The sequence below is a fragment of the Haliotis rufescens genome, unplaced genomic scaffold (assembly GCF_023055435.1).
Source record: "Haliotis rufescens isolate VD_foot unplaced genomic scaffold, xgHalRufe1.0.p SCAF_58, whole genome shotgun sequence".
Lineage (NCBI taxonomy): Eukaryota > Metazoa > Mollusca > Gastropoda > Lepetellida > Haliotidae > Haliotis > Haliotis rufescens.
In genome coordinates this window covers 2023478-2035746 of record NW_025964312.1, presented here as the reverse complement: position 1 = coordinate 2035746, position 12269 = coordinate 2023478, and the positions used below count along the sequence as shown (strand labels likewise).

Sequence of the window (12269 nt, the reverse complement as noted above, 5' to 3'; positions counted from 1 at the left end):
GTAATAGCTGGAGTAGCTGTAGTAGAAGATGTCGTAGAGGAAGGTGAAGCAAGTACTGTAGTTATAGAGTGTAGCAGTAGTGTTAGACGCAGTAGCTGTAGTAGTAGTAGTAGTAGTAGTAGTAGTAGTAGTAGTAGTAGTAGAAGATGTCGTAGTGGAAGAGTGAGTGAGTGAGTGAGTTGGGTTTAACGCCGCTTTTAACTGTATTCCAGTTATATCGCGGCGTGCCAGCTTAATGTGGGAGGAAAGCCCGAAGTGACGCAGGTCTTAGACGTTTACCACTTTGGTGAAACCCACGAGTACGGGTACGGTGCTGACAAACCTAGAAACATAATCAGGGCGAACCGGGATTCGAACCCACAATCATAGGTTTCTGGCGTGCCCAAGGGACGCAACTCTGCACAGCGAATCGCGGCGCCTTAGACGACTGGGCCACCCGTGCCCAGTCGTGGAAGATGTTTCAAGTATTGTAATTGTCGTTGTAGATGATGTAGCAGCAGTGTTAGACGTAGGAGATGTAGTAGAAGATGTCGTAGTGGAAGATGAAGCAACACCAAACGACAGTATACTTTTTTTTAATGTGAATCGGTTTTAATTCTTTGGCTTAAGAAATCAGAAATCAGGTTAAAAACGATTGCCAAAACATACCTAACAATCATCTTTATCATACTAGATGTGGTACGTGCAGTAGAAGCACATATATAATGTGTAGTAGTAGTAGTAGTAGTAGTAGTAGTAGTAGTAGTGGTGGTGGTGCCGGTATCAGTAGTAGTGGTAGTAGTAGCAGTAGTGGTAGTAGTAGTAGTAGTAGTAGTAGTAGTAGTAGTAGTAGTAGTGGTGGTGGTGCCGGTATCAGTAGCAGTGGTAGTAGTAGCAGTAGTGGTAGTAGTAGTAGTGGTGGTGGTGGTGCCGGTATCAGTAGTAGTGGTAGTTGTAGTAGTAGTAGTAGTAGTAGTAGTAGTGGTGGTGATGCCGGTATCAGTAGTAGTGGTAGTAGTAGCAGTAGTGGTAGGAGGAGCACTAGTGAAAGTGATAGTGGTAGTAGTAGTAGTAGTAGTAGTAGTAGTAGCAGCAGCAGCAGCAGCAGCAGTAGTAGTAGTAGTAGTAGCAGCAGCAGCAGCAGTAGTAGTAGTAGTAGTAGTAGTAGTAGTAGTAGTAGTAGGGAAGCAGCATTTTTAATAGCAGCGCTTAGGCGACTGAGCGACTGGCCAAGATGCCGTAGCAGCACAGGAAGATGTAGTAAGTGTAGTAGAGGATGTTGTTGGCGCATGTAGTAGGACATGTAGTGACAAGTGTAGTAAGAGAATGATTTTCGGAAGCCGCATTTAGCGTTCTAACAATTTCACCAAAGCTTCCTTTTTGCAATCGGAGCTAACCAGTGGTTGATAGCTTGAGTAACAATCCACGTGATGGAGCACGATTACACACAGTTAACCAGGTCACACATTGTGACACATTGTGACCACCAGCCGGTCAGCTCTCACGACAACCGTGAGGAGATTGGGACATGTTCCGCCCTAGGGGGAAGTGGGTAGCAGAAGTATGGGGAAATATATAAGTGGCTGTGAAATATTTCAAACATGTTGCAAGAAGCACAATTTAAGAGCGTATTCTCCATTTTGACCACTCTCACGTCCCAGTGGACCTCTTCTGTCTCAGGGGACAAGAAGGTGTAAAAGTCTAGAACTATCTAACAGCTGCAGAATGTTTCAACAAATACGAAGAAGCGGAAGAGCGCATGATTCCACTTTGACCACCCGATACCCAGTCTAGTCGTCTCTTACGTCAAGCGTGAGGTACCGCCGACCTGTTCTGTTCCATGGGATTGGTAGGTGTAAAAGAAATATCTCACAGGTGTAGAATGTTTCAAACAATATCATTAAAATCAGATATTAGTCCTCGCTACCGCTAAACAAACATTTGAGGACATCCCATTACATGTCACGTCAGAACTACCTTTCGCTAACTTTGAACTACCAATGAAAGAACTAACAAGAAGTCGCAATTAGCCAATCAGAACGCAGCTTTCTTGAGTTTTACGGCACTAGTTTCAAACTGTCAATTTCCATTCCATACTACGCTTTGAAAAATATTTTGACAAAGTTCTTAATTCAAAATTTGAAAACTAAACAACGAACATTCTGGATGTCTTATAGACGGCCTAGATTGTGTGGCAGTAGTTTCCACGGGCGATGCAAAGTCTCTTCCGTTAAAACGTGTATTCCATTGAAGCCACAGACAGACGATGACTTTGACGGAATCAGTCGTACAGTCCGCGACTGTCGTTTGGAATACCCCGTGTAATCTTTTCGAGGTTACATGATTAGAAAACACATTCCGACTGTCACTTTCGTGATATGGTATGCGACCTCTCATTGGTCGGATGAAAGGTCGTTCTGGGATGTCCTCAGATCTTTGTGTGGCTGTATATTGGAAGAAGCGCAATAGCGTATACTTTATTTTGACCACCCGATCCCCAATCTAGTCGGCTCTACGACAACCGTGAGGTGCTTAGGACATGCTCCGTCCCACGGGGTTATTGGGTTGTAGAAATATGTAGATGTAACGGCTGTAAAATATTTCAAACATGTTGCAAGAAGCGCAATAGCGTATACTGCATAGTAGTCGGCGATGTTGCTAGCCAACTCACGTCCACCCGATGTCGCTGGTGTGCCTGTACTTTGCGGGGCTGGTGCTGAAATGTAGTCAACGTTGCGTTTGTAATTATTTTGAGCGATGCCTATCCACTACCTTCTTTCTACCAGTGACTCATTAATCCGGAAATGTGTTTATCCGGACAGTTTCCGTCCCGATTACCAGGGTTTCACTGTATCTAACTTACTTGGTCTGGGGGAAACTTGTGTTTGGGGCCCCTGTCCCTGGTTCTGTGCGGTGCCCTGGCCATTCGGAGACACGCTGCTTGGAGACCCAGAGGCTGAAAACACATCAGTGAGTGAGTGAGCTTTGAACGGTATTTCAGGTATATAACACAAGTGACGCTGGTCATAGACGTTGACCAATTAGGTGAAACACACAGGAACTGGTGTGTTGTTGACATATACTGAACCACAGACTTCTTATAAGCAACTCCGAGTCATTCTGCTTCATCAAAATGACAAACTCAGTTCCATGGCTCCAATGTTTGTTTGTTTGATGACGCCACACTCAGCAATATTCCAGCTACATGACGACGGTAGATATATCAGTACTACAGTACCTGACAATTAAAGAATCGCATACAAACGCGACGCGGTCTGATTCATATTTCCTTTCGAACGGTACGGTTTCATGGGTCGCCATCTTTAAAGAAAAACTTTCTAAAACTGCTACCTTTGTAATTTCCGATTAGGGCTGGAGTACTTGTTTTAAATCGATCCTAAAAAGCAGTTTTTTCAGGAAATTGATTCAAGGAGAATAGGTATATAGTTCCTTCAAGTATAATATCATTTGCAACATTGGATACCCGTGAGTGAGTGATTTGGTTTTAGCGCCACTTTCAACAGTTTTCAAGTTATATCACAATGTCTTGATTTCGGAGGAAAGCCTGAAGTGATGCAGGTCTCAGACGTTTACCACTTTAGTGAAACCAACGAGCACGGGTATGGTGCTAACAAACCTAGAAACATAATCGGGGCAAACCGGGATTCGAACCAACAACGATAGATCTATTGCGTGACCAAGGGACGCAACTCTGCACAGCGAATTGCGGCGCCTTAGACAGGGCGCCCTTGTCCCGGTGATCTAACTTTAGTAATACAATTTGCGTTTTTCTGAAATGCATTTTAAAGAATAGCATTGTCCTGCTGAAGTAGTCCGCTGCAGGAAGTGACTTTTGCGCATGCGCGTCGTGGGGTGGGTAGGGTGTTGGGTAATGAGTAGGACAGAGGCGAAGCTTATCTGGTTCACGGCTCTTTTTGCGTTTCGCCTGCTTCCGATATGAAGAGACGGAGCCGACCTTGAGGTGGCGATGTGTACTCACAGCAGTCCGACGTTGTCTTCATCTCTAGTTTGACAACAAGGCCGATGATGAGGGTGAAGGTGCAGATGGCGAGGAAGACGGAGAAACACAGCATCACCTTCTCCCGTCCCGTCATCTTTTGTGAACTTTTGTAGGATACACTTAAATGCAGAAGACGCTCTAGTGAGTAGATGAATGCAGTATTCCCACATCCGGCCCCCGTTTAATATCAGTCTAAATGCCATTACATTGTTTCATCCAAAGTTTCTAGATTGAATACAAAAGCGGGGGGTTTTTCGTGGGGTCCGCCATCTTGTTTTCCGAAATCCATATCCGAGTTTCACTTTGATGTGGAACCCTGTTTCAGTGTTCAAGTTCGATTAAATATATCAGACGTATATGTAGGTAATTGATGAAGGAAATGATTTTAAGATTTGCATCCAAGTCTTGAAGTGCGCTGTAAATCAAACAGAGCATTGGCAGACTTTTCTAACGGGGCGACCCGTAGCCCCCAGTAACGACGGACAGAAAGACTGACGTTAAACAAGGAACGAAACAGGAGATACGTTGCTTTAAATCCCATTATTTTATAATATGTCATTTGATCATGTGGGTTCGAACAGGCACTGTGCTGACAGATCAAGGTCCATAATCGGTGCCACGCTTGGATAAGAACCCGCAATCAGCGGATCCCGGCACGACCAAGGGACGCTACTCATCGCTGGAAATCGGCCATGTTTCAAGCGCTGTTTTTCTGTAATTCTTTTTAGCTCGTGTTTTGGTGGTGTTTGATCACGATTAATGAACCTTTTCAACTCCAACCGCTAATGTTTGCAATAATTTAGGATTGTGTTATTTATTCTGACAGTGCTGGCTGTTAAGTCCTCACAAGAGACTGGGGGCCTCAATCTTGGAGCCTAGGAACATGCACAGGTTGGCACACTTTCATGTCTTCAGAGAGTGATTATGGTTTTACGCCGCTTTTTGCAATATTCCAGCAATATCACGGCGGGGGACACCAGAAATGGGCTCCCACGTTGTACCCATGTGTGGAATAGAACCCAAGTGTTGGGTGTGACGAGCGAACGCTTTAACCATTAGACTACCCCATTGCCCTTCATATGGTTTATCGCAGATGAGTCAGTGAGTGTGGTTTAACGCCGCTTTTAACAGTATTCCAGTCATATCACAGCGTGTCAGCTTAATGTGGGAGGAAAGCCCGAAGTCATACAGGTCTCAGACGTTCACCACTTCGGTGAAACCCATGAGCACGGGTATGGTGCTGACAAACCTAGAAACATAATCGGGGCGAACCGGGATTCGAACCCTCAATCATAGGTTTCTGGCGTGCCCAAGGGACGCAACTCTGCACAGCGCGTTGTGCCCCCTTATCGCAGATTAAATTAGTGCAGCATGTGACACAATAACACGTGTTTACCACATCTCCACAACTACACTTTGGGATTATTTGTAAGTTTGTTGTCGGAAACCTTGCAACCAACCTGGGTACGACCCCGTTTCCCCCCTCCGCCAACCGGTAGGAGTTAGCTCCCTTTTCGTCCATCACCGCTGATTAGGTAAGGATGTCGAACCTGGAATAATAATAATAATAATAAAAATGCAAAATTCTTCATTTGAAACGTGGCAAGGTAGAAGAGGTGAGGATCAGTCAGTTTACTTGGAGGAGGAGGAGGAGTTATTGACCATCTTGTGGAACAAACTCCAGAATGCCCATATCAAGGGCAAACTCCGGGCAGAGTACAAATGTAGACTGAAGAAAATCTGGAGTTCAGAGCTGAACGCTGGCAATAAAGTCAACGCCACAAATACTTATGCTGTGCCCGTCCTTCCGTATTCTTTTTATGTTGTTGATTGGACGAAACAGGAAATTCAGGTTATTAACACCCTCACACAAAGAATCGTGTCAGACAATAGATCCCACCACCCTCGCTCTTCCCTCAATTGCTTATATTTACCAATTATGATGGGAGGGCGTGGTCTGATTAATGTGGAGGCTCTTCATGATAGAATTGTTTTGTGCACTTTTGCACACATTTATTTGTCTGATCATCCTCTTGTAAAGCATGTCAAGACTCATGATGAAAACAAGGCATTCCACAGTTTCCTAAAACGAGCCAAGGATGTGGGACTTAATCTCAATGTCGGTGTTGCTTTTGTTGATGTCTCTGTACTGCTGGATAGTACAGAAATGAGTGTCAACCAAGCGAAGTGCCATATCAAATCGGCCCAGACAAGTTTTTCAAGGAGAGGCTATCTGAACGACCACTGCATCGATTTTACGTGCAGTGTGTTGAGAAGATCAGCAATGTTGCAGAGTCCTTCACTTGGATGAAGTCGTCTGGCCTCAAAAGTAAAACAGAAGGCTTTCTGTTTGCTGCTCAGGACCAGTCACTTCCAACTCGAAACCGTCAATTTGTGATTTTGCATCAAAATGTGAATATGAAATGTAGATTATGTAATGAATTTAATGAGACTGTCCAACACATTGTGGAGGATGCACAGACACAGTATCTTAAGCGACATGATGGAGTTGCTCGATCCTTTTATTACCGTCTTCGCCATGTTTGTGTTGTTGGCACAGAGGTCCATCCATAGTATGACCCAGAATATGAAGAGAGCGTCAGGGAAAATGATAAATACAAAATCCTTTGGAATAGGCCCGTATACAGCCTCAAACATATCCAGGCCAAAAAACCTGATCTCATCCTTTTTGATAAATCCAATCAAATCATTTATATCATTGAATTTTCTGACCCCTTTGACACTAATGTGATTGACAAGATTGAGGAAAAACATGGCAAATATGCAGACATCGCTTTCGAAATGTCACGCTTGCATCCCAAGAACCAAGTTGTCCGACTCCCCATTGTTCTCGGTGCCTTAGGTTTGGTACCTCCCAATCTGTTGACTGACATTGGGAGAGTACCCAGGTTAGCTACCATGAATACAGCCCGTCTGACAATCTGAGTAACAGAAGACTGCAGTGTTTTGGAGTCTTCACATTCTCCGAAAAATTCTGGGTGGGTCGAAAGAGCCGACTAAAATGAGTGAGCGAGTATGGTTTTACGCCGCAATATTCCAGCACTCTCACGGCGAGAAATCGCTTCACACATTGTACCCCGAGGGGAATCGAACCCGGGTCTTCGGCGTGGCGAGAGAACCACATGGCTGATTGTGTGTCATCGTACCCCGCCCTACCAAACACCGGTTTGACTGAACCGGAATCAGTTGTCTATAATAAACTGCCGGTTAAAAAGAAAAAGTAACACCCATGTTTGATGGCTTTTGGAAACAATGATTCTTTATCGGCAATAATACAAGGTCTAATGTTATGTCCATATTATTGCGATGTCCAATAGTTAGATATCCTTCTTGCACACTCTACTGCCGGCCTAGCAGGACTTCGTCTGACTCGATCTTTGGTCAGGTGAGCTAAGTAACTGCTTTCAAAATATGCAAAACAATTCAAAGAAAATTAGTTTGTAGGCCCAATGAAACTGAAATGCCAAGTGTTATATCTAGCTGCGTATTCAAGATCTTTTCCAACATATATGGATTGAGAGAGACAGTTTGGTTTGGGCCAGAATGGTTGCGACTATTGATTACTACATACACAGCATTGGAATCTTTGCATCTACAAGTCAACATTATATGTGATTAAATTGGCAATACTTTGTTCATATCCGGATTCGAAAATATATTTACAGATATTTATTTTTATAATGATAGAGGAAATGCGACCTTATTTTAAACAATTTAGCGCAATCCGTTCAGAAACTGTGTTAGTGAAATCCATTTGTTCATCAGCCTACTTGTGACAATGTAATTCTCGGTGATGAGGTTCTGTTTAGGTGGTAATTAAATAGCAAAATGAAGTTTTTAAACTTCCATGAAAAACGTACAAATACATAAATCACTTACTAAGTAATGCTAAAACATTACGACACATACGGCGCTTACATAAGTGAGTGATTGATAAATTATCGTTTGGAAGAGTATTGTAAATATTTTGCAGGTGTTCAACCCATAAATGGCCCCTCCAATTAACTTTGGATGACAGCTCGCTTGTCACTGAGGAAGACGGAAGTGTGATATTTTGCGCACTGGCAAATACAGATGTGCTGATGTGTGGGTCAAGTTGATTGGTTAGATTTACGAGGCGCATTCGATTGGATTGACTGACCTAAACTGCTCACACGGGAATCAGGTCGACACATTACGGCACTTGTTCGTCAACGACGGCGTTCGCTGTACTCACAAAGTAGCAACGATCCCGTGCCATAGACTTACCCTGGTGTATTGTATGTGATGAACTGAAACTTGTTACGAGCGGTTAACACGAAAACAAAGTCATATTTTCAACCTGGAAATAGCAAAGGATCGTGCATCTCCGTGTTTCCTTGTACTAGTCAGGCCAACTCCGATACCATAGTGCTAGCCCTCTGAGATACCATGTCGCAGTTTAACAAGAATACCCAACTCAGACACAGTATACTCCGATCCGACTACTCCTTGTTTTAGCCCTTTAATGCCGCGAGCCAGTCAGGGTAACAATAAGAACCATCTTTTAACCTCTTTTGGTATGACGCAGGCCGGGGATCGAACCCGCTCTACCCAAGACCACGGGGGCGGTCCGACTCTAAGGGGACATTAGGGAAGAGGTGAAATGGGGTTCAAGGTCGCGTCCAAGATTATTGCACTTATATAGCGTCTATGTGTTTGTGTGGCTGCTTGTACTAGTCCGGGCTGATGCCGATTTATAGTGCTAGCACACTGAGATACCATGCCGCAGTTTAACATGAATACCCCACTCAGACACAGTATACTGACTCCGAGCCGACCAGTCCTTGTTTTAGCCCCTTAATGCCGAGCGCCAGACAGGATAACAACAAGTACAATCTTTTAGCGTCTTTTGGTATGACGCGGCTGGGGATCGAACCCCGGACCTTCCGCTCTCCGGGCGGACGCTCTACCATTAGACCACGGAGGCGGCCTCATCAATGAAGAGAATGAAGGGGTCAATGGAGCAGCTGTTGGACGCAAGGGGTCCAGTCTTCAAGGACCACCAGCACAAAGAAACCCTAAACCCTAACCGACCGTCAGCCTCTGCAATTAGGACTGAGATACGATTAGCCTCCCTAGCATTGTGTTCGAGCGAACTGGTGAAATATATGTCACAGTTTATGTACATTATACTCCAACAAAGTAATCGACATAAAGAACTCACAAATTTTCTCACGCGGCGAAGCGAGTGAAATGGACCTTTCCAAGGGAGACTATTCAAAACGAAGCTCGGCGTTGGCTATATTATCTGTATCGTATAGTCTTGGTTCGTCTCTTCAGTTCTAAAGCACAGTAAACTATGGTTATAACGAACTCAAAGGGACCACTAATTATAGTTCGTAATAACCGTTGTTCGTCATAAGCATATATACAGCAATTGACCAGGACTAAAAAATAAGTTCGTTACATCGGTCAGTTCGTATTAAGCGTGTTCGTTATAAGCGTAGTTTACTGTATAACGTTGTGGGTGTTTGTCTTGAGTTTAAAATACTCCACAGTCAGCTTTCCGTAACCTGCATTCGTCACCACTCGCCCATTTCCGTAACCTGCAAGAAGACTCGTCCCCTTATCGATGAGTGTTATGTGCGAAAATACGACAAACCAATCAGAATGCGCGTATGATTTCAAGTTCTTCGTCAAAGAATCCCTCAGAAATATTTTTGATTTTACATATGTCTTGCATCTAAAAATATACCCAAGACACAGTTAAATGTGTTCAATCATACTGTATAACATAGCATGTCCCGATGTGCTTTAAATTGCATCTGAAATATATATAATATGGGGAAAGATAAGTGAACCATTACGCAACGAGTTAACAATTGTTTTAGGTATGCCCGTTTGCGCTAAGACGGAACCCGGTCGCAAAAATGGCAATGAGAGGGGCACGACATTCGTGACCCAACTCGTGTTATTCCGGGACAAGCCGAATAGCGACTCGTGCCCCTCTCATGGCCATTTTTGCGACCGGGTTCCGTCTTAGCGCAGACGGGCATACCTAAAACAATTGTCAACTCGTTGCGTAATGGTTCACATTTATTTCCCCATATATTATATATATTTCAGATGCAATTTAAAGCCCATCGAGACATCTGCAATTATACAGTATGATTGAACACATTTAACTGTGTCTTGGGTATATTTTTAGATGCAAGACATATGTAAAATCAAAAATATTTCTGAGGGATTCTTTGACGAAGAACTTGAAATCATACGCGCATTCTGATTGGTTTGTCGTATTTTCGCACATAACATTCATCGATAGGGGGACGAGTCTTCTTCCAGGCTACGGAAAGGGGCGAGTGGTGACGAATGAGGGGAACGAGTCGCTATTCGGCTTGTCCCGGAATAACACGAGTTGGTCACGAATGCAGGGGAGAAGTGAAATGGGGAGTAACATCGCGTTCAAGATTATTTCACGTATAAAGCGGCGTGCATGGACATAGTATGTGGCTGCTTGAACTTGCCCGGACTAACGCCAGGTTTATAGTGCTAGCCCCTCAGATACCATGCCGCAGTTTAACATGGATACCCCATTCAGACACAGTATACTGACTTGGAGCCGACCAGTCCTTGTTTTAGCCCCATTAATGCCGATCACCAGGCAGGGTAACAACAAGTGCCATCTCTAAACGTCGTTTGGTTTGATGCGGCCAGGGGGATCGAACAACTGACCAACTGACCTATCCGGGCAGACGCTCTGTCCACAAGACACGGAGTAGGGTTAAAGTCACGAAAAGTCTCATAGTGAGTGAGTGAGTATGGTTTTACGCCGCTTTTAGCAATATTCCAGCAATATCACGGCGGGGGACACCAGAAATGGGCTTCACACATTGTACCCATGTCGGGAATCGAACCCTGGTCTTCGGCGTGACGAGCTAACGCTTTAACCACTAGGCTACCCGACTGCCCCTAAAAGTCTCATAAGAATGGTGACCTGACTGTCGCAATGAGTGAATTGCCTCAACGTCTGGCATCATTCCCCGACGGCTCGTACCGTTGCTCATGATATCAGCCACTGGTTCTCATGGCCCATACGCGAATATGTCTTGATATTCCTTGTATATTAGCCACTGCGGCGTAACACAACATACAGTCGTTCATTGTTAAGCCAGGACCACCGAATGCAGTAATTTATACGGCTGTCATGATCGTATCCAAAACGGTGAAGAATGTCAAGCGGAGACAGAGAACCTCCCAAGCGATGGTAAATTCAACCATTCGATATCGATATTTGTCAGGATCAAGTCCTTGGAGACAAAATCAATTTATTTGAAAAGTATCACCTCTATGGTGCTCGTTCCCCTGGAAATATCAGCTTTGTGGTATTCAATAATATTAAGTGCTTGTTAAAACAAAGGATGGCTTCAAAGAACCATGTCGTCCATGGCACAACCTAAAGGGAATGCGTATTTATTTTGGGCATGGGTAAATCGGCTTTGCAGCCCTGCGCTCTGAAAGTTCCGTATTTGCTGAAGGTACTACAGGGATTTTCGCATAAAATGAGAAAATCTCCAATCAGCCAAGCGTCCATTAGGGATGGCCTTACCTAACAACTAGAAACAATTTCTCAAGCCTAAAACATAAATGTCACCAACGCGTTTCCTCGCGAGAAACGTCGGCACTAATTTGACCTTGACATTACTCCTCGGTGATCAATATAATCTCCCTTTGATGAGCTCTTTTCTCAAGGAGGGGGGTTTGTTATTGAAAATTATGCCACAGGGCCGGAGGCGGCGATGAATGTATCGCGACGCTAGCGTTAAGGGCTAGTATTCTCATCTCGCGCCATCCACGTGGAAATTCCATTTCATGTTTCGCAGGCGTTAATTCAGAATTAAAGAGGTCAACTTTACCCACGCTCGAAATGATACGAATTTTCTGAGTGTGAGACGGCTCTACAACGGTGGGCTGATTATACTCGGCTATTTTAGGTTGTATCTAAGTAAGCGATGAAATCGGTGATGACGTTACTACACAACGTTTACAACGTCGGACATGGGTAGAGACGGTGGTGAAGTGGTCTCCCGAAGAGTTGCGTGTGGCCATGCGGAACTTTCTGTTCAATGAGTGTACACTGTTTTGCTTTCTAGATGGTCTATTCGAGGCTATTTAGCAGAACTACTTTTCAGTATATCTGCATTTAGGTGATAAACACTTTGTGTTGTCAGCTTTGATGCCCGGAGATTTCATTCGGAACCTACGGTACTCGGCGCAGAGCTTCAGA

The 12269-nt window shown here is 44.2% G+C and overlaps 1 protein-coding gene across 2 annotated transcripts in view; it reads right to left on the bottom strand.

Annotated features, from left to right (window-relative positions):
• LOC124149597 (endothelin-converting enzyme homolog) overlaps nt 1-12269 on the bottom strand; it is a 48001-nt gene that overhangs the window by 27498 nt on the left and 8234 nt on the right. Inside the window, exons 2-5 of one of the 2 annotated variants that reach the window (XM_048385408.1) lie at nt 5461-5550; nt 3980-4119; nt 2843-2935; nt 2651-2695 (exon numbers count right to left, since the gene is read on the bottom strand). In XM_048385408.1, the coding sequence (XP_048241365.1) occupies nt 2651-2695; nt 2843-2935; nt 3980-4119; nt 5461-5522 (340 nt within the window). In that variant the 5' untranslated portion in view covers nt 5523-5550. The remainder of the gene's footprint in view (nt 1-2650; nt 2696-2842; nt 2936-3979; nt 4120-5460; nt 5551-12269) is intronic. The other variant, XM_048385409.1, reaches the window with a different exon arrangement.